The 24,220-nt window shown below is 65.0% G+C and overlaps 1 protein-coding gene across 6 annotated transcripts in view; it reads right to left on the bottom strand.

Moving 5' to 3' along the window:
• The window catches only part of SBF1 (SET binding factor 1), a 64,372-nt gene that overhangs the window by 1,939 nt on the left and 38,213 nt on the right, over positions 1–24,220 (bottom strand). For 2 of the 6 annotated variants that reach the window (XM_048300798.1, XM_048300799.1), the window contains 34 exons: positions 23,915–24,047; positions 22,358–22,466; positions 20,866–20,979; positions 19,857–19,934; positions 19,251–19,364; positions 18,123–18,251; positions 17,837–17,935; positions 16,982–17,186; positions 16,450–16,562; positions 15,572–15,721; positions 15,403–15,471; positions 14,802–14,960; positions 14,239–14,498; positions 13,353–13,525; positions 13,064–13,137; positions 12,781–12,976; positions 11,746–11,873; positions 11,235–11,410; positions 9,886–10,025; positions 9,371–9,578; positions 7,895–8,091; positions 7,401–7,538; positions 6,294–6,389; positions 5,366–5,443; positions 4,698–4,882; positions 4,008–4,184; positions 2,786–2,887; positions 2,527–2,712; positions 1,939–2,065; positions 1,731–1,861; positions 962–1,195; positions 744–854; positions 252–463; positions 35–122 (listed from right to left, as the gene is read on the bottom strand). In XM_048300798.1, coding sequence (XP_048156755.1) covers positions 35–122; positions 252–463; positions 744–854; positions 962–1,195; positions 1,731–1,861; positions 1,939–2,065; positions 2,527–2,712; positions 2,786–2,887; positions 4,008–4,184; positions 4,698–4,882; positions 5,366–5,443; positions 6,294–6,389; positions 7,401–7,538; positions 7,895–8,091; positions 9,371–9,578; positions 9,886–10,025; positions 11,235–11,410; positions 11,746–11,873; positions 12,781–12,976; positions 13,064–13,137; positions 13,353–13,525; positions 14,239–14,498; positions 14,802–14,960; positions 15,403–15,471; positions 15,572–15,721; positions 16,450–16,562; positions 16,982–17,186; positions 17,837–17,935; positions 18,123–18,251; positions 19,251–19,364; positions 19,857–19,934; positions 20,866–20,979; positions 22,358–22,466; positions 23,915–24,047 — 4,889 coding nt within the window. The remainder of the gene's footprint in view (positions 1–34; positions 123–251; positions 464–743; positions 855–961; positions 1,196–1,730; positions 1,862–1,938; positions 2,066–2,526; positions 2,713–2,785; positions 2,888–4,007; positions 4,185–4,697; positions 4,883–5,365; positions 5,444–6,293; positions 6,390–7,400; positions 7,539–7,894; positions 8,092–9,370; positions 9,579–9,885; positions 10,026–11,234; positions 11,411–11,745; positions 11,874–12,780; positions 12,977–13,063; positions 13,138–13,352; positions 13,526–14,238; positions 14,499–14,801; positions 14,961–15,402; positions 15,472–15,571; positions 15,722–16,449; positions 16,563–16,981; positions 17,187–17,836; positions 17,936–18,122; positions 18,252–19,250; positions 19,365–19,856; positions 19,935–20,865; positions 20,980–22,357; positions 22,467–23,914; positions 24,048–24,220) is intronic. The other 4 variants (XM_048300800.1, XM_048300804.1, XM_048300801.1 and 1 more) reach the window with 2 other exon arrangements.

Raw genomic sequence — 24,220 nt, 5'->3', positions numbered from 1 at the left:
AGGGCCAGCACAGAGCCCGGGGCCCAGCCGGTACCTGATGTTTGGTTTTATCCAGCACAAACCACCGAGGCTTCCAGGGTTTCATGAAGGCGCCTTTCTTGTACAGAGACCCCTCGTAGGACCTGCGGGGCAGGAAGGGGCCGGAACAGCGGGGTCAGGGATGGGAACCCACCGGGATCCACGTCCTGCCCCTCGGGGAAGGATCCCCCTCCCGCCGCCGGCATTCCCAGCCCATTCCCAGCCCCGCCTGCCTGTTCTCGCTCTCGGACATCTGGAACTGGCTGTAGAGGGTGGAGGTGCTGCGGCGGGCGCCCGGCTTCCCGCTGGACGGGGTGGAGGTGCTGCTGGTGTCGCTGTCCAGGCTGAGGTTGAGCGTGGAGCCCACCCCGCTCTCCTGCAGGTACACGCCCAGCGAGCGCCGGTGGTGCGACAGCCCCGATGACATCAGCAGGGAGCTGGGGGTCTGGGGACAGGGACAGGGTGAGGCGGGACCGAGGTCCTGGGGACCCCCATCTGGGGCTGAGCAGAACCAGCACCAGCACAAAAACCAGCAGCGAACCAACCCCCAGAAGCAGCACCAAAACCAGCACCAGCCTGCCACACCCTGTCACACATCAGCCCCATCACAGCCTGTCCACACCCTGTCACACATCAGCCCCATCACAGCCTGTCCACACCCTGGCACAGCCCCTGGCACACACGGTCACACCCTGTGACAGCGCCTGTCACCTCCTGTCACCTACCCTGCTGCCCTCCTGCCGCCCCTCCGTGCGCTGGGACGCTTTCACCTTGTCCCACGTGTCCTTCCAGCGCTCCGGGACCTGCCCCAGCTCCATCTCCAGGTTGTGCAGCTCCTGCGGGAGGGATTCCGGCATCAGCCCAGAGGGGACAGAACCCCTGGGGCCGCTGTCCCTGTCCTGGGGCCCTGCCAGGTGCCATCCCCGGGGACACCAATCCCCACCTCGAGCAGTTTGGAGATGGCGTCGGGCTCCACGCGGCTGCGGTTGTCGTAACAGGGCCAGATGATGCGGCGCTTGCTCTGCGGGGCCGCGGTGTCCTGGCGATCCGGCTCCTCCACCGGCTCCGGCTGCCCCTGCACCAGCTCCCAGTCGTACGAGGGCCCCTCAGACAGCGTCTCCTCCGTGTAATAGTCCCACACCTTCAGGTTGGAGATGTTGCTGTACGGCCTCAGCACCTGTGGGAGGGGCGGGGGCAGCTCAGAAAGGGTGGCGGGGCCAGGCTGGACATTCCCAGCCAGGCCAAAGGGACAACGTGTCCACACAGAGTGTTGGGAGTGTCCAGCCTGGAGAGGAGAAGCTCCAGGGAGAGCTTGGAGTCCCCTGCAGGGCCTAAAGGGGCTCCAGGAGAGCTGCAGAGGGACTGGGGCCAAGGCATGGAGGGCCAGGAGCCAGGGAATGGCTTCCCAGTGCCAGAGGGCAGGGCTGGATGGGAGATTGGCAATTGGGAATCGCTGGCTGGGAGGGTGGGCAGGCCCTGGCCCAGGGTGCCCAGAGCAGCTGGGGCTGCCCCTGGATCCCTGGCAGTGGCCAAGGCCAGGCTGGACATTGGGGCTGGAGCAGCCTGGCACAGTGGGAGGTGTCCCTGCCATGGCAGGGCTGGCACTGGAGGGGCTCTGAGGTCCCTTCCTGGTGGCAAATCCCAGCTCCAGCCGCTCCTGCAGGGAGGATTCCGGGGTGCTCCCAGCCCCTCCAGGTGCCCCCAGCTCTCACCTCGCCATCCTCAGGGGCGTACAGGTAGTTGAAGAAGATGGGAGCTTTCTTGTTGAGGCGGTCGATGTAGTCCCAGATGGATTTGGAGACCTGCTGGCCCTTCCGCTCGCCCTTCTCCTCGTACAGGAGCCCTGGGGGACAGAGGGGACACCGGGTGTGACCGGGGGCACAGGGCCGGTGCCACCCCCGCCCCGCACGCCGCCCTCACCCAGCTCGATGCGCTCGTAGTCGGAGTCCAGCAGGAATGTCCGGAAGCGGTTGGAAATGTAGTGGTAGCTGAGGAACTTCAGGTAGTACTGGCTGAACTCGAATTCCATGGGGAACTGCAGGTGGATCTGTGGGGACAGCCACGGAGAGCCCCGGATCACCCCGGGATCCATGGCCACGAAGAGCCCCGGGATCCATGGCCACGGAGAGCCCCAGATCACCCCGGGATCCACGGCCACGGAGAGCCCCGGGATCCATGGCCACGGAGAGCCCCGGATCACCCCGGGATCCATGGCCACAGAGAGCCTCGGATCACCCCGGGATCCATGGCCACGGAGAGCCCCGGATCACCCCGGGATCCATGGCCACAGAGAGCCCCGGATCACCCCGGGATCCATGGCCATGGGCTGGGCTGGGATCCAGACGCCCCAGCTGCCCCAGGAGCGGTCCCGGGGTTTTGGGGTCCTGGGGGCGACCAGGGTGTCCTGGTGGGTGCTTGGGGGTCCCACTGGGCACTCTGGGGTCCTGCTGGGCACTCAGGGACTCGGTGGGCACTCGGGGGTCCCCTGTCCCAGGTGCCAGGGCTCACCTGGTGCACACAGTCCAGGAACTGGAGGAAGATGGGGGCGAAGCCGCTGCTCTGCCCCGCCAGGGTCTGGGCGCCGCGGTGGCTGAAGCGGTGGCCGAAGGACAGCCACTCCTTCTCCACCAGCAGCCGGAAGCCCTCCAGCGTCCGGTAGTAGGGGTCAGACAGGAGCTGCACCAGCGACACCACCTGCGGGGACAGGGGGCTTGAGGGGCTGCGGGGAATGGCCACGGGGCCACCCCGGCCGCCGCCGGGCTCTCACCTGGGTGGTGATGTCCCAGCCGTCCTCCAGACTGACCAGCACGGACGAGCCCGTGTCCAGCAGCTCCACCACCAGCACCGAGATCTGCAGGATCTTGTGGATCTGCCAAGAGCAGCACCAGGAGTGAGGAGGGCGCAGGAACTGCGGGGCGGGTGCTGGGGCCGTGTCCCCTTCTCTGGAGTGAGGCCACGCTCAGGGTCACAGGGGCCACCACCCTGCGCTGGGACACGGCAGCAGGGACAGGGGGCCCTCACCCCCTCCAGAGTGGGACCCCTCCCACGGCTCCACACTGGGACCAGTCGCCCCGGGCTGCTGCCCCAGCTCCTCCTGGCCACGCTGGCTCTGCCCTGTCCCAGCCCCTCCGGAGCATCCCGCGGGTCCTGCCCGGCATCCCCGGCCAGCAGCTCCGTCCAGCACCACGGAGCTGAGCCCTGCACTGTCCCACCCTCGTCCCCCACACCCACCCGAGTGTCCCCAGGGTGTCCCAGCGCTGCTCTGCACAGGGCACTGGAGCCCGGCCGGGAGCTCAGGGCCCCCCCCGGGCTGGGGTCACTGAGTCAGCAGCAGCGATGGCTGATGGGCCGGAGAGCCCCGAGGTGGCAAAGAGCAGGTGACGATCCCCAAGACCATCACCCGGTCACTCCCCTGGTGGAAAAACTCGGCTATTTGAGATACCTTTCTTACTGCTGTAAAGGAAAAGCCTCTCCCACAGCTCCTCGCGAATTGTGCCCTCAGCCCCCGACGCTGTTGGAAGGAAACTCCCTCTCCCAGCAGCTGCGCACCTGAGCCGCTCCCCGCTCCGCCCTTCCCTGCGCGCACTGGTTCCCTTCCCTGCTCCCGCCTTTGTTCGGCCCCGTGCCCTCACAGCGCTGGCTCTGTGACCCTACGCAAAGCACATTTCGGGTGTGCTGCCTCCTCTTCGCCCCTGGTCCCCCTGCGCAGGAGGAAATAAACCTCCACCCTGGGATTTGCCATGCCGAGGGCCCTCCTCGGCTCCTTATCTCGGTGACATGGAGCTGTCTGGCCTGAGAGTGTGTGTGTGTCACCGGTGCTCAACCAGCAGAAAGGAGAAGCGAGCTAGTGGCCATAGGGCCGCACCCGAGGGGTCTCTTGCCTGAGACGCTTTTGGGGAAAACAGCAGCGAACTCCCTGTCGCCCCAACGCCCGCACTCTGTCACCCCAGGACAGGGCAGGGCCGGGTCCGGCTGCGGGGAGGACTGACCTGGGACAGCCACTCCGACTCCTCCAGGGAGCGCAGGTAGGCCACGCTGGGGTCGCTGGAGGGGCAGCCGGGCACGCAGGCCTTCATCAGCTTCTTGAAGCTGGCCTTGACCTGGCGCACGTCGAACACCTCAATGGGCACCACCTCCCAGTGCTGCAGCGGGTCCGGCTTCACACCCTGCGGAGGGACAGCACGGCCTGGGCTGGCCTGGGGTGCGCTGAGCCACTGCCACCCTCGGGATCAGGGAATTCTTTGGATTGGAAAAGCCCTCGGAGACCATGGAGCACAACCGTTCCCAGCACTGCCAAGGCCACCACTGCCCCTGTCCCCAAGTGCCACATCCACAGGGGTTTTAAATCCCTGCAGGGATGGGCACTCCAAAGCTCCCTGGGCAGCCCCTGCCAAGGCCTGAGCACCCTTTCCATGGGGAAATTCCTGCTGATGCCCACCCTGCCCCTCCCCTGGCCCAGCCTGAGGCCGTTCCCTCTCTCCTGTCCCTGTTCCCTGCCAGCAGAGCCCGACCCCCCCGGCTGCCCCCTCCTGTCAGGGACTTGTGCAGAGCCACAAGGTCCCCCCTGAGCCTCCTTTGCTCCAGCCTGAGCCCCTTTCCCAGCTCCCTCAGCCGCTCCTGGGGCTCCAGCCCCTTCCCAGCTCCGTCCCTGCCCGTGGTGGCTGTGCCGGGCGTGTCACCTTCAGCTGGGACTTGTCCCCGATGATGTAGAGCGAGGCGCGGTGCTGCCGCAGGAAGGAGGGCTCGGCGGGGGTCCCGTTGTGCTGTGTCCCCAGCAGGTCCTTCCCTGCCAGCCGGGACCCGATCTCCACGTTCAGGGCGTAGCTGCTCATGCGGCCGCTGGCCCGGATGCTGCCCCACTTCCCTGCGGGATCGGGGCGGGCTCAGGACGGGGCCGGGGCTCGGGGGCTGCGCTGGCCCCACGTCCCCAGCCGGGGGGACACGTCAGGGGGCACATGCCAGGGAGGTGCTGGGCACCAGGTTTGCTTTGGCTCCTTCTCCCTCTGGGTGCTGCAGGAATTCCTGCCCGCTGGATTCCGGCCCCGGTGGCTCCGTGTCCGTCACTGTCACACCGCAACCGGCGTCACCAGGCGCTGCCACCCGCACCGTGGCCCTGCCCGCCGTGCCACAGCCCCGCCACCACTGCACCCCCGCCCGGCACCCGCAGAGCCCCAGGAGCCCAAAGCAAACCTGGCGGAGGCTGCCCGGTACTCACCGTGCCCGTGGCACACCTGGAGCAGCATTGGGGCTCGGGGGGGGTACTGGGGTTACTGGGATTAGTGGTGTGGGGGCAGTGAGTGGGGGGTCAGTGGTCAGTCACACCCGGCCGGCTCGGGCGCGTCCGTACCTCGGGGCGTCTCGCGGCCCTTCGGCGACGCGCACTTGGGGGAGGACAGGGTGATGACCCTGGCTCTGTGACCCAGCCCTGGGGGCACAGGACGAAAGTGACCTCAGCAAGGGACAGGGACGGAGCCATGGACAGGGAATGGGATGGAGGCGATGGCGCCGGAGGCTGCGGCAGGGCCCTCCCTCCCTCCCTGTGGCCGCGGCTCCAAGGAGCACCTGCTCTTCCCAGGGATCATCACCTGCTCTTCCCAGGGATCACCTGCTCTTCTCAGGGAATCAGCTGCTCTTCCCAGGGATCATCACCTGCTCTTCCCAGGGAATCAGCTGCTCTTCCCAGGGATCATCACCTGCTCTTCCCAGGGATCATCAGCTGCTCTTCCCAGGGATCGTCACCTGCTCTTCCCAGGGATCATCAGCTGCTCTTCCCAGGGATCAGCTGCTCTTCCCAGGGATCGTCACCTGCTCTTCCCAAGGACCATCACCTGCTCTTCCTGGGAATCAGCTGCTCTTCTCAGGGATCGTCACCTGCTCTTCCCAGGGATCACCTGCTCTTCCCAGGGATTGTCACCTGCTCTTCCCAGGGATCACCTGCTCTTCCCAGGGATCATCACCTGCTCTTCCTAGGGATCATCACCTGCTCTTCCCAGGGATCACCTGCCCTTCCCAGGGATCATCACCTGCTCTTCCTAGGGATCATCAGCTGCTCTTCCCAGGGATCGTCACCTGCTCTTCCCAAGGATCGTCACCTGCTCTTCCCAAGGACCATCACCTGCTCTTCCTGGGAATCAGCTGCTCTTCCCAGGGATCATCACCTGCTCCCCCCAGGGATCATCACCTGCTCCCCCCAGGGAAGCATCTACTCTACGAGAGCTGCCCAGGGCCGGGGGTCTCAGCGAGGCCCCCAGGCAGTGCCCCCGCCCCGTCCTCACCTCCGCGGCTCAAAGTCCCAGGCCCTTCGTCCTTCCCTCCCATCACCTGCTTCATGAGCGATCCCAGCTTAGGCTGCTGCCTCTTGTCGGAGAAATCTGCAGCACCAAGAGAACGTCAGCTCCCGAGGCCCCCCAGAGCCGGGGCAGGGGCCGGGAGGAAGCGGCAGCAAGCGGGACCCCGGGATGCGGAGCCAGCGCGGGAAGCACCGTCCAGCTGGAGCCACGGAAAACCTGGGGCAGGCCTGGGGGAGGGGGCTCGGCCCCCAGCCCACGGTGGGGTCACCCTGTGCCAGCCCCAGAGCCAGGCTGAGCCCCCTGCTCCAGCCACGCTCCAGCCATGTCCCCCCAAACTGGGGAGAGGCCTCGGAGCGGCTGTCGGAAATTCTCCCCCTTCAGGATCAGGGAGCCCCTCCTGGGCTCCCCAGAGCCCCCAGCCCCGGATGTGTCCACAGTGATGATGGGTGGGATGAGGGGACAGGATGGATGGCACCGGGACAGGATGGATGGCACTGGGACAGGACGGATGGCACCGGGACAGGACGGATGGCACTGGGACAGGACGGATGGCACCGGGACAGGACGGATGGCACCGGGACAGGACGGATGGCACTGGGACAGGATGGATGGCACCGGGACAGGACGGATGGCACTGGAGTGTGGCGGGGGGTGATGGAGCTCTGCCCTGCAGGGAAGGGCCAGCTGGGAAGGGCCAGTTGGGAAAGGGCCAGCTGGGCACAGACTTACCGGGGGTCTCCAGACTGACCCTGGCACCGTGCATGGGGAACACGCGGTGCCGAGATCCTGGTGGGAAGGGTCTGTCCCCACCAGCCCCAGGAGAGCGCCTGGATCCCAGCACAGGCTGGGGGTCCCAGTGCTCCCAGCTCCAGGGACACTGCGCTTCCCAAAACCCCCGGGGCTCCCTGTGCTCCGGGGACACCAGATCTCCCAAAACCCATCCCCACCCGCAGCCAGCAGGAGCTGGGAGCTCTGGAGAGGCTGCGCTGCCTCCTGGGATGTAGGAGCCTGGGGAGCAGCTCCCCCGGCACGCACAGCAGGACCCGGGGCTGGCAGGAGCCCCCCTGTGCCCCCTCCCCTGTGCCCCCTCACCTGCACTGCTCATGTGAGCCGAGGTGAAGCCGCTGAGGGTGTTGCGCCCGCCGGCGTCCGAGTAGTGGGGCATGGAATTGATGATGGCCTGCAGGTACTTCTCCTGCTCCAGACTCGTGGAGTCCGCCTGCGACGGGCCTGCGGGGACACCCCAGTGTCACCTGGATACCCCCAGGTGTCACCACCCGGAGCTGGAGACACCAAAGTGTCACCGTCTGGATCCTGGAGACCCCCAAGTATCACTGCCCCAAGCCAGGGAGAACCCTGAGCGTCACCACCCGCAACTGAGGGACCCCCGAGTGCCACCACCCTGAGCCAGGGGACACCTCAGTGTCACCACCCAGAGCCAGAGACCCCAAAGTATCGCCACCCCAAGCCACGGAGACCCCCAAGAGTCACCACCCTGAGCTAGGAGACCCCCCAAGTGTCCCTGCCCGGAGCCAGGGGCGATTCCTGGCCCCAGCTCCGTGTCCTGGACGGGGCCGGATGGTCACCTGGGGTTGGGGCATTCTGGGACTTGAAGAGGCCGACGACGCCCTTGCCGTGGAGGCCCCCGGAGCGCAGCAGCACGGCCTTGGTGCGGGAGTTCCGCCAGCACACCACCGGGAAGCGGCTCTGCCGGTAGCAGCGCGAGATGCGCTGGATGGTGTTGTCCTGGATGCTCTGCGGCACGATCAGCAGCCCGGGGTAGCTGCGGGCACAAACCCCCGCGAGTGACGCTGGCCCTGAGCCAGCCTTTGGCAGCTCTTTCATTAATTCAGCAGCGCTCACTTGGAGGCAGCGCTAATTAAGCCTCTCCACACGCCTGATCGTTCCTCGGATCGTTAAATCAAAACTCTTGAGTTGGGTAAAACCAACCCTGACGAGCTGCGCTGGACAAAGCCCGAGGGAGTGAAAGGCTCGACACCTGGGAGTTGGAATTCATGGCTCTCCAAGGACAGGGAGTGACCAGGGCTCATGGCCCTCCAAGGACACGGAGTGACCAGGACTCAAGGTCCTCCAAGGACACGGAGTGACCAGGACTCATGGCCCTCCAAGGACACAGAGTGACCAGGGCTCATGGCCCTCCAAGGACACGGAGTGACCAGGGCTCATGGCCCTCCAAGGACACAGAGTGACCAGGGCTCATGGCCCTCCAAGGACACAGAGTGACCAGGACTCATGGCCCTCCAAGGACACAGAGTGACCAGGACTCAAGGTCCTCCAAGGACACGGAGTGACCAGGACTCATGGCCCTCCAAGGACACAGAGTGACCAGGGCTCATGGCCCTCCAAGGACAGGGAGTTACCAGGGCTCATGGCCCTCCAAGGACAGGGAGTTACCAGGGCTCATGGCCCTCCAAGGACACGGAGTGACCAGGGCTCATGGCCCTCCAAGGACACGGAGTGACCAGGACTCATGGCCCTCCAAGGACACAGAGTGACCAGGGCTCATGGCCCTCCAAGGACACGGAGTGACCAAGACTCATGGCCCTCCAAGGACACGGAGTGACCAAGACTCATGGCCCTCCAAGGACACAGAGTGACCAGGGCTCATGGCCCTCCAAGGACACGGAGTGACCAGGGCTCATGGCCCTCCAAGGAGACAGTGGGGTAAATGAGGGTAAAGGAAACACAAGGACATTTCAGCCTCAGCACTGGGAACTCCCCATGTGGGAAAAACATGATAAAAACACTGGAAAATTCAGGCTCATCATGAGAAGCGAGCAATCAATAATCAATAGAGGGGGCAGAATAGTGATTAATGGAGAGGACTGGGCAGCTTAGAACCAGTGAACATTGGCCAAAAATGCATCAGTAAGTGAAAGCTGTGGAGCGCTGGAGGCCGGAATTCTGCCGGCCAAGGACAAAGCGATGCCGGACTCGCCGACACCGCTGGAGGCTTTTATTGATCCTGGTGGTTCCAGGGTGTCCCAGCGGCGCTGGGATCCGCTGGGATCCATCGGGGTCCATGCCCCGGGGCGGCTCACCTGCGGCAGATGGCGTACATGCGGTTGACGGTGGAGATGCGGAAGGGCTCGTTCTTGGAGCGGGTCAGGCTGCTGCTCAGCGTCCCCAGCCCCAGGCGCTGGTAGTCCCGGCAGCAGGCGCGCTCCACCACGTGCGTCATCGTCATCTTCTCTGACGGCCTCATGGTGCTGCTGGGCGTCAGCGTGCTCCTGTCCAGCTCCTCGGACACTGCGGGGACAACGCGGGGCTGGGGACACCTGGGCGCGCGCACGGTGTCCCGGAGCAGCCGAGGAGACGGATGGGATGGAGGAAGGGCCCCGAACCCGCTACTGCCACCCATCAGGGAGCCCTGGGGGATTTCGCAGCTGGCCCAAGACCTCCCTCCGTGCTGGGGTCTCTGCCCGGCCACCACCAGCAGCCCAGGGCTGCGCACCGCCGGGAACCGGGAGATGCTCCCGCCCTGCTCCCACTGCAGGGACACCGGGACGGCTCCCGGGTGGCCGCTGCTCCCTGGCCTTCCCGGGGCGCTCCCAACCTGAGATCTCGTCCTCGTTGTCCTCGGGGAAGTGCTGGCTGCCCCGCTGCTCCCAGGCGGGGGGCGTGTACTTCTTGCGGGTCACGTACTGCCGGCCGATCGTCCTCTTGGCGTTCTTCACCAGGTTCTTGGACAGCGTCCTGGGGGCACGGGGACAACGCTGTCAGCCACGGAGCCAGAGCCAGGGGCACACCCGCCCCAGGAGGTCACTGGCACACGGGAGGGGACGGATGTGTCGCCTGCCAGCGCCTTGGCCCTGCGGGAGCCCCAGCACCCGCCATTCCCAAGGGATTTGGGGTGTCAGGAGAGGAGGGATGAGGCAGCCAGGGGGAGCAGCCTCCAGATCCAAGGGGACCCGGCCTCCTCCGCATCGGAGCTGCTACAGGCAGAGATCCCGCCCATCGCAGGGGAGGAGGGCTCCAAACCACAGCAGGGGACAGGGACCCATGGCAGGGACCAGGGGATCCATGGCAGGGCCGGTGCCAGCCCAGGCAGGGCTCAGGGCTGCAGCTGGTGCTGCAGGACCATGTCCCCGAGTCACCCAGCACTGCATCCCTAAGTCACCCAGCACTGCAGGACCATGTCCCTGAGTCACCCAGCACTGCAGGGCCATGTCCCCAGGTCACCCAGCACTGCAGGACAATGTCCCCACATCACCCAGTGCTGCAGCACTGAGACACCCTGTGCTGTCCTCAAGTCACCCAGAGCAGGAGCACCATGTCCCCAGGTCACCCAGCACTGCAGCACCGTGTCCCTGAGCCACCCAGGCCACTGGAACCTCTCCTGTGGGACACCTCCTTGGCCAGGGGATGCCAGTGCAGCACACTCCCACTTCCCAGTGTGACCCGTCCTTCCCAGTGTGACCGTGTGGGGCTGGGGACACTGCAGGACAAGGGACACCTGCAGCTCTTTGGTCTGCACAAGTCCCTGACAGGAGGGGGCAGCCGGGGGGGTCGGGCTCTGCTCGCAGGGAGCAGGGACAGGAGAGAGGGAACGGCCTCAGGCTGGGCCAGGGGAGGGGCAGGGTGGGTGTTGGGGGAATTCCCTCCTGGAAAGGGCTGCCCATCCCTGGCACAGGGGGGAGTCCCCATCCCTGCAAGGATTTAACACCCTGTGGATGTGGCACTTGGGGACAGGGGCAGTGCTGGGAAGGCTGGGACTCGTTGTCTCACGGGGCTTTTCCAGCCCAAAGGATTCTCTGACCTCCAGCGACGGAAACCCTGCACAGGACGGGTCTGGGCCAGGAGGGCTCAGTCCCTGTGTCCTGGTGGCTCTGCCGGAGCAGGGACAGGAGGGTGTCCCAGAGGATGAGGTGCATCCAGGTGTGATCCCTCTCGTGGCGCAGGTACCTGAGCGAGGGGTTCTTCTCCTTGGCCTTGGGCTGCATGGCCTGCTTGGGGGACTGGCCCACGGTGAAGGCGAAGGTGCCGCGCACGTGCTGGGGGTAGCGCAGCTTGTGCAGGTGCTTCCGGAAGATCTCGGCGCTGTCCGAGGCCACCTCCTCATCAAAGGCGATCTTCAGCAGCTGGTGGGGCACGGCCAAGGGGTCACAGCGGGGTCAGGGCAGGGGACGGCCCTTCCCATGGATCAGGGCAGAGCTTGGATCCATCCCGGAGCACCATGGGCACAGGGCAGGGGACGGCCCTTCCCATGGATCAGGGCAGAGCTTGGATCTGGCCAGGAGCCCCATGACCAGAGTCTGGCCTGGGAGGCTGCCCTGCCTCTCCCTGCATCCCCATTCCCTTTCCCCTGTCCCCTTTCCCGTGTCCCATTCCCTTTCCCCCTGGAGTCTCCACTCCTACTCCTGGGTGTCCCCATGCTCAGCAGGCTTGGGAGCTCTCTCCCAGCACGGGGTCCCACCTGGAATGTGCAGGAGCGCAGCTGCAATCCCTCCTGGATGAACTGATCCGCCTGGGCCTGGATGCTGATCTTCTTCTCTTTGGTCAGCGAGGCGATGGGGAAGGACCGGATCACCACCTGCTCCCCCACTGGACACGGGACAGCAACGGGTCAGTTCCATGCCCGCCTCGGCCCCAGGCAGGGCCAGGCCACCCCCGGTGTCTTGTCCCACCATGGAAGAGTCCATGGAACACAGCGGCCAGGAACAACCAACCCCTGCTCCCCAGGGATCACTGACTCTCCTCCAAAGGGATCACTGACCAGCCCCCTGCTCCCCAGGGATCACTGACCAGCTCCCTCCTCCCCAGGGATCACTGACCAGCCCCCTGCTCCCCAGGGATCACTGACCCTGCTCCCCAGGGATCACTGACCAGCCCGCTGATCCCCAGGGATCACTGACCCTGCTCCCCAGGGATCACTGACCCTCCTCCCCAGGGATCACTGACAAGCCCCCTGATCCCCAGGGATCACTGACCCTGTTCCCCAGGGATCACTGACCCTCCTCCAAAGGGATCACTGACCCTGCTCCCCAGGGATCACTGACCCTGCTCCCCAGGGATCACTGACCCTCCTCCAAAGGGATCACTGACAAGCCCCCTGATCCCCAGGGATCACTGACCCTGCTCCCCAGGGATCACTGACCCTCCTCCAAAGGGATCATTGACCCTGCTCCCCAGGGATCACTGACCAACTCCCTGATCCCCAGGGATCACTGACCCTCCTCCAAAGGGATCACTGACCCTGCTCCCCTGAAATCACTGACCAGCTCCCTGATCCCCAGGGATCACTGACCAGCTCCCTGATCCCCAGGGATCACTGACCCTCCTCCAAAGGGATCACTGACCCTCCACCCCAGGGATCACTGACCAGCTCCCTCCACCCCAGGGATCACTGACCAGCCCCCTCCTCCCCAGGGATCACTGACCAGCCCCCTGCTCCCCAGGGATCCCCAATCCTCCCCTGCTCCCCCCCCTTTCTGAGGCCGCAGCCCCTCACCCAGGGGGTCGGTGGGGGTTCCCTTGAAGATGATCCTGTAGGTGGTGAGGAACACGGCCCCCTCTGCGGGGAGCAGGGGGGGCCCCCCGACGCTGCCCCCGGCCGCCTCCTCGCGCCCGTCCGGCATCAGGTACACGCGGAGCCCCTCCATCACACACTCCTCCCCCAGCAGCAGGTTGGGCCGCAGCAGCTTTGGCTGGGGAGACAACGGGGGGCTCAGGCCCGTGGGAAGGGTCTCCCAGCCCCCAGGGCTCCCATCCCAGCCCAGCAGCGCGCTCCCTACCTTCTGGATGGGAGGGAGCCTCTTGCTCTCCCTGTGCACAGCATCCAGGGTCTCGATGTGCATCTGCACGATGTCTGTGGGATGGGGGTGAGTCCTGCCCTGCCCAAATCCCACCTGCCCCTGCCCAAATCCCATCCTGCCCTGCCTGAATCCCACCCTGCCCAAATCCTGCCCCGCCTTTCCCAAATCCACCCTGCCTTTCCCAAATCCCACCCCGTCCCACCCAAACCCCACCCTGCCATCTCCCGCTGCTCCTGCAGGACCCCCGTGCCCATCCCTGTGTCCTCACCCGGGATCATGACGTGCAGCCCCTTGAGGTGCTCGTTGGTGACGCCGCTCTCGGTGCACACCTTGTCCACGAAGCGGTTGATGAACCTCACCACGGAGTTGGCCACGTCCGAGCTCTCGGCGTCCTCGAAGCCGCTCTCGGTGTCGTAGCTCTCGGCCACGCTGCCCGCGATGCTTCCCCAGGGAAACAGGGAAGGGTCAGCCCAGGACAGCCCAGTCCAGCTGCGGCCACGGCCAGGAACAGCCCCGGCCAGGGGCCACTCCCAGCATGGAGCCGGGAGAGCTCCCACTCCTGACAGAACCCCAGCAGAGCTCCCACTCCTGATATGGACACAGCAGAGCCCCCACTCTTCATATCCCAGGAGAGCTCCCAGTGCTGATATGGATCCAGGAGAGCTCCCACTCGTGATGAAACCCCAGGAGAGCTCCCAGTGCTGATACAGACCCAGCAGAGCTCCCACTTGTGACAGAAACCCAGGAAAGCTCTCACTCCTGGAAAACCCAGGAGAGCTCCTGCTCCTCATAGGAACACAGGAGAGTCCCTACTCCTGGTAGGATACCAGGAGAGCTCCCACTCCTGACAGAGACCCAGGAGAGCTCCCACTCCTGACAGGAGTCCAGGATTGTTCCCACTCCCAGCATGGAGCCAGGAGAGCTCCTGCTCCCAGAAACCCCACCCTGGGCACCACAATCCGCCTCAATCCCGACATAACCCTGGAATCCCGGCATGGTTAGGATTGCAAGGAACCCTTACAGCCCATCTGGTCCAGCCCTGCTCAGAGAGCAGGAACATCCTTCCCTGACAGCAGCCGAACGCCCGGCACACCCCGGGAGCTCTGTCCCAGCTCGGGTCACTGCGGTGCCCCCGGTGTCCCCAGCCCGGGCACCTGTTGGTGACGAAGCTGTTGCTGACGCTCTCCACGTCTCCCAGCCCGGAGCTGCGGAGCAGGCGGTTCTTGCTGGTGTCCAGGGGCAGGAGCAGGTAGCTCATCCTGTTGGCGTAGTGGATGGCCTGGCTGAACACCGTGCTCTCCTCCTTCTGGATCAGCTCCTGCTGCTTCTCCCGGCTCATGGTGGGCCACAGCCGCAGCTGCTCCGATGCGATCTCCAGCGCGGACTTGGCCTCCTGCGGCTCCTCCGCGCTCTCCTGGAGCATTGGGAAGGGGATGGGGGTTGTCTGCACGGACAGACCCGCAGGGATCTCCCAGAACTGGGGTGCAGCCCCTCATCCTCATCTGAGCAGGCGGCCCAGAGCAGGCAGCTGGAACGGGATTCCCAGAGCAGCTGTAACTGGATCCCTGGCAGTGGCCAAGGCCAGGCTGGACATTGGGGCTGGAGCAGCCTGGCACAGTGGGAGGTGTCCCTGCCATGGCAGGGCTGGCACTGGAGGGGCTCTGAGCTCCCTTCCCACCCAGCCCTTAGGGAAGAGCTCTCCTGGGCCCCCCCTGACCTGCTCCGCGTGGTTCTCCTCGGCGCTGTCCAGGTACAGGGCCCGGATGTGGTTCTGGACGTCGCAGTAGAACATGGCCTCCCAGAACTGGATGTTGGTCCACACCACGTGCTCCTGCACGCAGCTGTAGGCGAACTGGGTGATGCCAGGGCTCAGTTTCTGTGCAGGGAGGTGGAAAAGGTCCATACAAACACAGCCTTTGTGCCCAGCTCTCTGCTCAGGTACCCCTGCTCCCGGCCCAGCCGCTGGGAAAGCCCCGGGCAGGCAGGAGGGATGTCTGCACCACAGCTCCTCCAGCCTTCCCTCAAAATTCTCTTGCCCAGCGCCCACCCAGAGCCTGCAGGGCCCTGTGACACTGTTTTAGGGGAGGTAGAAGCTCATCCCAGCCCAGCCTGAGCACGGGATCAAGCTGGCATTCCAGAGCTACCCCTTCCCGCAGGTGTTGCAGCCTCCCCGGGAGCCTCGAGCCAGTCTGGGGTGGGGGGGAAAGTTCTGTAGAGGTTGAGAAGTCCCATAGGGACACCCCCCTGCAGCCTCTGCCACCTCCAGGCATCCTGAGGGCTCCGGGGTGGGGACACCGTGGTCACTCGAGGTCACTCACCCTGCAGAAGGCGGTGACCAGCGGCAGCAGGGCGGCGGCGATGCCGTGCTCGTCCATGGCCGTGCAGTCCTGCGGGAGGAGCGGGGGTGACGAGGGGACTCGGCCCCCGTTCCCGGGCCATCCCTGCCGTGGTGTCCCACGGGAAGAAGAGCCCCTGGCCCCGCCCTACCTGGAGGCAGCAGTTCATCATGCGGATGACGAAGTCAAACTGCTGGTGGTCCAGCACGGCGCGGTTCTGCTGCACGTGCAGGTGCAGCTCCTGCGTCAGGCAGTGCCGGGCGGCCCGGCCCTTCATGGCACGCAGCACCGCCGGGAACAGCTGTGGGAACGGGGTTTAGGGGCTGGGATGGGGCCCGGGACAGTGGGACAGCGCGGGCGCACGCCAGCTGTCACGGGATGCGCTCGGACATGGAGATGAACCAGGGAAAAATTCCAGGTGTGGCTGGCTGGACACAGCCGAGGAGGAGGGGGAGGAGCCCGGGGGCACTGGGAGATGGAGGAATAGTGCTGAGCTGGTGTGGAGCCCCCAGCCAAAATCCCAGGAACACGAGGAGGGGGACACGACCCAGGTCAGTGGTGGCCATGGCAGTGCTGGGGAATGGGGGACTTGGTGGTCCCAGAGGGATTCCCAATCCAAGTGGCTCCACGGTTCTGCTACTGAGGTGGGAGTGGGGCTCTGCTCCCAGGGAACAGGGACAGGAGGAGAGGGAACGGCCTTAGGCTGGGCCAGGGGAGGGGCAGGGTGGGCATCAGGGACATTTTCCATCCCGGAAAGGATTTTCCAGCCCTGGCACGGGGATGGAGTGCCCATCCCTGCAGGGATTTCAAAGCTGTGTGGATGTGGCACTTTGGGGACAGGGGCAGCAGTGGCCTCGGCAGTGCTGGGGATGGTTGGACTGGATGGGCTCCGAGGCTTTTCCACCCTCAGCGACTCTGTGATTCCACGGCCTTTTGACCCTCAGCCAACCAGCACGACGTGCACACGGACAGGAACATCCCCTCCAGCCCCAGAGGACAGCGACCCCCCCAGCTCAGCCCCCTCCTCACCTTTTTGGCCTCCAGCATCTTGTTCTCGAAGACATAGGAGATGCAGTTCCTGACCACCTCCAGGCGCCGGGCGCTGTTGGCCAGGGCGTTCCCGTTGCGCTCCAGGATGGCAGCTGGGAACAGATTCCGGTCAGTGCAGGCAGGGTGGGACCTGCACCCCTGGGGGGACACGGTGTCCCCCTCTCCCTGAGGCCGCGGGGCCTTCGGGGGTGTTGAGGGCCCCTAGGGAGCTGAGGACCCCACGGGGCAGAAGTTACCAGGGATGGAGCTGCTGCTTCTCCATGTTTTGCTCCCGTGGTGTGACCCGGAGCCAGCAGCCCCCCTGAGCAGGGTCCCCCTGTGCCCCACACACCCATGGGGGTCCTGAGGGCACCATGGCCTCCAGCAGCCCCCAGGACAGGGTCCCCCCGTGTCCCACACACCCATGGGGGTCCCGAGGGCACCATGGCCTCCAGCAGCCCCCGAGCAGGGTCCCCTGGTGCCCCATGGCCTCCAGCAGCCCCCAGGACAGGGTCCCCCGTGCCCCACGTACCGATGGGGGGTCCCGAGGGCACCATGCACTTCTTCTCGGCCTTGACGGCCGGCGGGGCCGTCTGCAGCTTGGCCGTGGCCTGGTCGATGATCCACTGCACGGTGCCCTCGTCCAGGCGCGGGAAGGGCTTCTGGTGCAGGCGCAGGTGGCAGCCCTCGGTGGGCTTCTGCACCTTGTGCATGGTCACCGCGGGGTACGGGTTCTCCTGCGCAGGGACGGCCCCCGAGGTCACTGCGCGTCCCCTCCCGGGACAGGAGCCCTCAGCCCCCCGCTCTGCTCCCAGCCGCGGTCTGCAAGCCCCGGGATCTGCTGCCACGAGCCAAGGGCCACCAGGAGCTCCGTCCTCGCCAGCCGAGGCTCCCAGGGGCACTGCTGCCTTCAGGTGCCACTGGAAACCTCGGGCAGGGCCAGGGGAGGGGGAGGGTGGGCACCAGCAGGAATTTCCCCATGGAAAGGGTGCTCAGGCCTTGGCAGGGGCTGCCCAGGGAGCTTTGGAGTGCCCATCCCTGCAGGTGTCCGAGGAATTCCTGGAGGTGGCACTGAGGGCTCTGGGCTGGGGCCAAGGTGGGGATGGGGCAGAGCTGGGACTGGATGGGCTGGGAGGGCTTTTCCAGCCTCAGGGATGATTCTGGGATTCTGTGATTCTATAAAACCAGGGAATCCCACTCCCAGGACCTCTGGGCACAGGAGGATGTGCCTGACCACAGTGACAGTGCAAGGAGGGACAGGATCCATCACCACAAGCTTATGGAGGGGGGACAGAGTGACCAGAGTGACCAGGACTCCAGCCCCGACTCTCCCTGCCCCGTATCCCCCGGCACATTCCCGCTCCTGCCCAGGGGCTCCAGGACTCACGTTCTTGTAGAGTTTCTCCGCCAGCTCCTTGATGTGCCTCAGGATTTTCTGCTTGTTCCCCTCCTCCGCCTTCATGCGCTTCACCTCATAGGCCACGAGCTGGGGAGCACAGGGGTGACAGGAGCAGCTCCAGCGCCTCTCCCAGAGCCGGGGCCCCGGCAGACCCCACTCGGGCCCCGGCAGACCCCACTTGGGCCCCAGCAGATCCCACTCGGGCCCCGGCAGACCCCACTCGGGCCCCAGGAGAGCCGGGGATGCGGGGAGCGGAGCTGCCCCAGGGCCTCACCTCGTCGAAGAGGTCGATGGGGCGATAGGGGGCCCCGCGCTCGGTGACGAAGCCGGCGAAGGCCATGCCCTCGAGCACCTTGGTGAGGAAATCGTCCTCCGTGAGCCCCCGCTGGCCCAGGAACGCCGCCTGCAAAGGGAGCGGCGCCGTCAGCGGCGCGGGTGACACCGGGCAAAGGACAGGCGCCTGGGTGGCACTGGGACGGTGTCACCTCCTTCCCTGTGCCAGCCGGGCACAGCAGCGACAGCGCTGGCACGGGAAGCTGAGCCTCTGGCCCACGGCAGCAGGACAAGGGGCAAGGGAAGGGCTCTGGTGTCACCTCGGTGTGCAGAGGCAGAACACAGGGATGTGGGGACAGAGGAACTCCGGGATATGAGGGCACAGGGACAGAGGAATACAGGGCCAGAGGGACTCGGGGGCACAGGGACACGGGGACACAGAGGGATACAGGGCCAGAGGGACTCGGGGGCACAGGGACATGGGGATACAGGGACATGGGGATATAGGGACACAGGGATACAAGACCAGAGGGACTCAGGGGCACAGGGACACGGGGATATAGGGACAGAGGGACTCAGGGACACAAAGACACAGGGATACAGGGACATGGGGATACAGGGCCAGAGGGACTATGGGGATACAGGGACACAGGGATACAAGGCTAGAGGGACTCAGGGGCACAGGGACACGGGGACACAGGGACAGAGGGACTCAGGGACACGGGGATACAAGGCCAGAGGGACTCAGGGGCACAGAGATACAGGGACATGAGGATACAGGGACACAGGGACACAGGGCCAGAGGGACTCAGGGGCACAGGGACACAGAGACACAGGGATACAGGGACACAGGGATACAGGGACTCAGGCACACAGAGCCAGAGGATTTCAGCTGCTCCCTCAGCAGTGCCAAGACCTCCCAAAACCCCCAGCTCCAGGCCGGGAGCATCCAAACACACCAGGGCACGAGCAGGGAAGCGCTGCCTGCTCCGCGAGACCTCGGGACGCTCAAGGACAAACACGGGATGCAGGTGGGCCCGGCGGGGATGTCGGGGAGGTCACTGCCTGGAAAGCCGGGATTGTTTCCAGGATTCAGCCCGGCTCATCCCGGCCCGGACAAGGCCCTCACCTTGTGGAAGCGGATGACGGGCTCGGGGTGGATGCGGATGATGTGCAGGCACCAGCGGTAGCCCTGCAGCAGCTGAGCAAACAGGCGCAGGAACACGGCCCGGATCTCCTTGTCCTGGAACAGGGAAGCACAGCCTGGGCTTGTGGGGCACGGGGTGTGGACAGGGCAGCTCCCAGGGCAGGAATTTCCCCCAGCACGGGATCAACCCCGGGGTGAGGGCAGGGAACACGGCTGAGATTCCAGGGAAAAGGGACACGGCAGCCTGGACTCACTGCTCTGCCCCTCCCGGAGCTGCACAGGGAGGAGAGGGAGCTCTACAGCTCCAGTGAATGCTGGAAGCCCAAACATTCCCTGTCTGCTGCAGCCCGGCCGTGAATCCGGAGCCCACGGCACTGCGGGATCCAGGCACAGCTCGGAGCAGCAGCCTCGGATGGACACAGGGCTGGAATGGTGCCCCAAGAACCGGGGTGTCCCTGGGGAGCAGGGCCCCTGTCCGAGATCCGGGGTGTCCCTGGGGAGCAGCCCCCACCCAGGGCCCCTGTCCAAGATCCGGGGTGTCCCTGGGGAGCAGCCCCACCCAGGGCCCCTGTCCCTCCCACCACTCACCTGCATCTTGAGGGAGGAGGCGGAAATGGTGGAAGGGGGGAAGGCGAGGTCGGCCACCTCCAGCTCCGGGTCCAGGACCTGCCCAGGAAGGACACTCAGCTCAGGCCCCATCCCGGCTGGAAAAGCCAAGGAGATTTCCCCAGAGACCCCACAGCCCCTAAGGAAAAGGTCTGAGGGGCTTGGAGACAAAGCATGGGGCATCGGGAATGCTCCGTCAGGCCTGACCCTTCCTTGGGAGCCCGGCTGGCACTGGGATCCAGGGAAGGGGCAGCCTCTTCTGCCCCCCCACTGCCCCCGGAACGTGGAGCAGCAGGAGCTGTGGCGTTTGCTCCGGAAGGGCCTCGGGAACACGGGAGCAGCCAGGCCACGGCCGCTTCCTGCCCCCGGGCCGGGAGCCAGCACCCCATTCCCAGAAACCTTCAGCAAAGGAATCCCCCCTCCGGCACTGCTGGACATCAGAGGGATTGCACTGGGAATGGCCCCTGTGAGAGGGGCAGCAGCAGCCCAGGGCACGGATGGATCCCTGCTCGGGGAGGAGTCCCTGCTGCTCCACTCCCGTGGAACGTGTGCCATTCCCAGGGTGTTGGCCAGAGGCCACTGGAGCAGGAACGGTGCCTGAGACAGGATCCTGAGGCACGGACAGGATCCCAAGGCAAGGACAGGATCCCACAGAACGCACAGGATCCCGAGGCATGGACAGGATCCCGAGGCAAGGACAGGATCCCACAGAATGCACAGGATCCCGAGGCATGGACAGGATCCCGAGGCATGGACAGGATCCCACAGAATGGACAGGATCCCACAGAATGGACAGGATCCCGAGGCATGGACAGGATCCCACAGAATGGACAGGATCCCACAGAATGGACAGGATCCCGAGGTACGACTCCGGCTTGCAGAGCAGCCCCGGCTCCATTCCCGACTCCATTCCCGGCTCCCTGGACACTTGTGTCATTCCCAGGGAATGGTGTTGGTGCCCCAGGGATGCAGGGAATGCCGTGGCTCTCACCATGGACAGGGCTTCCCGAGTCTGCTGGAGCAGGGGCTCGGGGAGCAGGGAGATGTGCACGCACTCGGGGACATTCACGGTGCCGCCGTCCAGGTCTGCGATCACCACGTCCAGCTGGAAGGGCGGGACAGCAGTGGGACACGGCCCCGCTTCCCAATCCTGCATCCCGCATCCCATATCCCGTACCCTGCATCCCATATCCCATACCCTGCATCCCACATCCCACACCCTGCATCCCATATCCCATATCCCGCATCCCATATCCCGTACCCTGCATCCCATATCCCACACCCTGCATCCCACATCCCATATCCCATACCCTGCATCCCACATCCCACACCCTGCATCCCATATCCCATATCCCGCATCCCATATCCCACACCCTGCATCCCATATCCCATACCCTGCATCCCATATCCCATACCCTGCATCCCATATCCCGTACCCTGCATCCCATATCCCATATCCCGTACCCTGCATCCCATATCCCATACCCTGCATCCCACATCCCATACCCTGCATCCCATATCCCATACCCTGCATCCCATATCCCATACCCTGCATCCCATATCCCGTACCCTGCATCCCATATCCCATATCCCGTACCCTGCATCCCATATCCCATACCCTGCATCCCACATCCCATACCCTGCATCCCATATCCCATACCCTGCATCCCATATCCCATACCCTGCATCCCATATCCCGTACCCTGCATCCCATATGCCATACCCTGCATCCCATATCCCACACCCTGCATCCCATATCCCACATCCCGCATCCCATATCCCGTACCCTGCATCCCATATCCCATACCCTGCATCCCACATCCCATACCCTGCATCCCACATCCCATACCCTGCATCCCATATCCCATACCCTGCATCCCATATCCCGTACCCTGCATCCCATATCCCATACCCTGCATCCCGCATCCCATATCCCATACCCTGCATCCCACATCCCATATCCCGTACCCTGCATCCCATATCCCATACCCTGCATCCCACATCCCATATCCCGTACCCTGCATCCCACATCCCATATCCCATACCCTGCATCCCATATCCCGTACCCTGCATCCCATATCCCACATCCCATATCCCGTACCCTGCATCCCATATCCAATATCCTGCATCCCGCATCCCACAGGAGATGGGGAGCTATCCAGGGAGCAGCCTCTGGCTCCTCTCCACCTTCCCTGAGCACTCCAGCCCTGTCTCCCATCCTGTTCCCAAATCCAAGGACACACTGGGATCCCTCAGTGGGGGGACAGGGGGACACCCAGTAAGAGAGGGACCCGGCCATTCCCCCTGGACTTGGCCATTCCCACTGGCTCGTGTGGGACACCTGGATACATCCCGGGCTGAGCACATGGAGCCCGTGCCCCTGGGCACCCTTGGGATGAATCCAGCTGTCACCCGAGCCTCTGACACCCACCCTGCTCCCCTCCGGCCCCCCTGGCCTGGGGACAGGGAATGTGGCCCCTCACCAGCTCCTGGGTCTCCGACTGGAAGATGGAGTGGACGCCGATGATGAAGGGGGTGGGGGTGCTCAGCACCTCCAGGAGCTGGGCGGGCAGGATGGGCACGTAGGTGAAACTGCAACCAGAGACAGCCTCAAACATAGCCCCAAAGCAGCCCCACTGCAGCCATCGCAGCCCTGCCCCAGCCCCAACCCCATCCTGGCATGGCCAGACACCATCCCAGCTCCGGAGGGGTGTCCAGGGTGCTCCGGGCACTCCCAGCCCCTCAGGCACCACGGCCACACTGCCCTGAGAGGGACTGGGGCCAAGGCATGGAGGGCCAGGAGCCAGGGAATGGCTTCCCAGTGCCAGAGGGCAGGGCTGGATGGGAGATTGGCAATTGGGAATCGCTGGCTGGGAGGGTGGGCAGGCCCTGGCCCAGGGTGCCCAGAGCAGCTGGGGCTGCCCCTGGATCCCTGGCAGTGGCCAAGGCCAGGCTGGACATTGGGGCTGGAGCAGCCTGGCACAGTGGGAGGTGTCCCTGCCATGGCAGGGCTGGCACTGGAGGGGCTCTGAGCTCCCTTCCCACCCAAATTATTCTGAGGTTCCCTGATTCCATGATGTAATCCCTGTCTGGCCTTGGGGTTATAACCAAAGTCTGACCAAGGGAAGGTGCCAGCAGAGCCATTAACTCCAAAAGGAAGAATTTCAGGAATAATTTCCCCATGGAAAGGGTGCTCAGGCCTTGGCAGGGGCTGCCCAGGCAGCTTTGGAGTGCCCATCCCTGCAGGTGTCTGAGGAATTCCTGGAGGTGGCACTGAGGGCTCTGGGCTGGGGCCAAGGTGGAGATGGGGCAGAGCTGGGACTGGATGGGCTGGGAGGGCTTTTCCAGCCTCAGGGATCCCAGGATTCTGTGAAAAGGAAGGATCCTCTGGAACACCAGCAGCCTCCGTGCAGCCTGGGGAGGCCAGGCCAGCCCGGACACAGGAGCTGGCAGAAGCCCCGGCCCATCTGTCCCAGCCCCGGCCCTGGCAGAGCTGCCCAGAGCCCCAGTGCTGCCGGGGCTGTGTTCCCACTCCTTGTGGGACATTCCCAGCTCCCTGGAGCCAGCGGGGTGACAGCCATCCCACGGGAGTGGCTTGGCCAGCACCAGCACAGGCACTGCTGGAACACCTCGCTCCTGCTGATGGGATCCTGGAACATCCTGAGCTGGAAGGGACCCACAGGGATGGTGGATCCAGCTGCTGGCCCTGCCCAGGCACCCAACAGCCCCACCCTGGGCATCCCTGGGAGCAGAGCTCCGGCAGCCTCGGGCTGTGCCCATTCCCTGGGGAGCCTGGGCAGTGCCCAGCACCCCCTGAGGGAAGAACCTTTCCTGATCTCCAGCCTGACCCTGCCTGGCACAGCTCTTGTCACAGGGAGCAGGGAATGTTTTCCAGCACTGCCTCCAGTGCCAGAGCCTGTTTTGCTTGGAAGAGCAGGGAAGCAGGGGTGGAAGATTCCCAGTTACTCACCAGAGCCTGGGAGGCAGCAAGGGTGGGACAGGGGCACAGCTGGCACAGCTGGAGGCTCAGGGACCCTCACCTGTACTTGAGGGGGAACATGAGAGCCAGGAGGGCCCGGCAGGCGTCTGTGAGCCTCTGGTAGCTGCTGGACAGGAAGAGGATCTTGTGCTCAGTCAGCGCCGCGCAGAACAGGAACAGCACGTTGGTGATGCCTGGGCAGGGCACAGCAGCGGCTCAGGAACGGGGCGGGTCCCTCTGACAGCCCTCAGGGACCCCCGACCCCACCTGGGCTGCAGCCCCCTCCCCATCCCTGCATCCTGCCAGCAGAGGAGCTCGGCATCCCCCAGAGAGCCACTCCTGGCTGGCCTCTCCTGGGTGGCACAAG

The sequence above is a fragment of the Corvus hawaiiensis genome, chromosome 4 (assembly GCF_020740725.1).
Source record: "Corvus hawaiiensis isolate bCorHaw1 chromosome 4, bCorHaw1.pri.cur, whole genome shotgun sequence".
NCBI lineage: Eukaryota > Metazoa > Chordata > Aves > Passeriformes > Corvidae > Corvus > Corvus hawaiiensis.
This window is presented reverse-complemented; position numbering and strand designations above follow the sequence as displayed.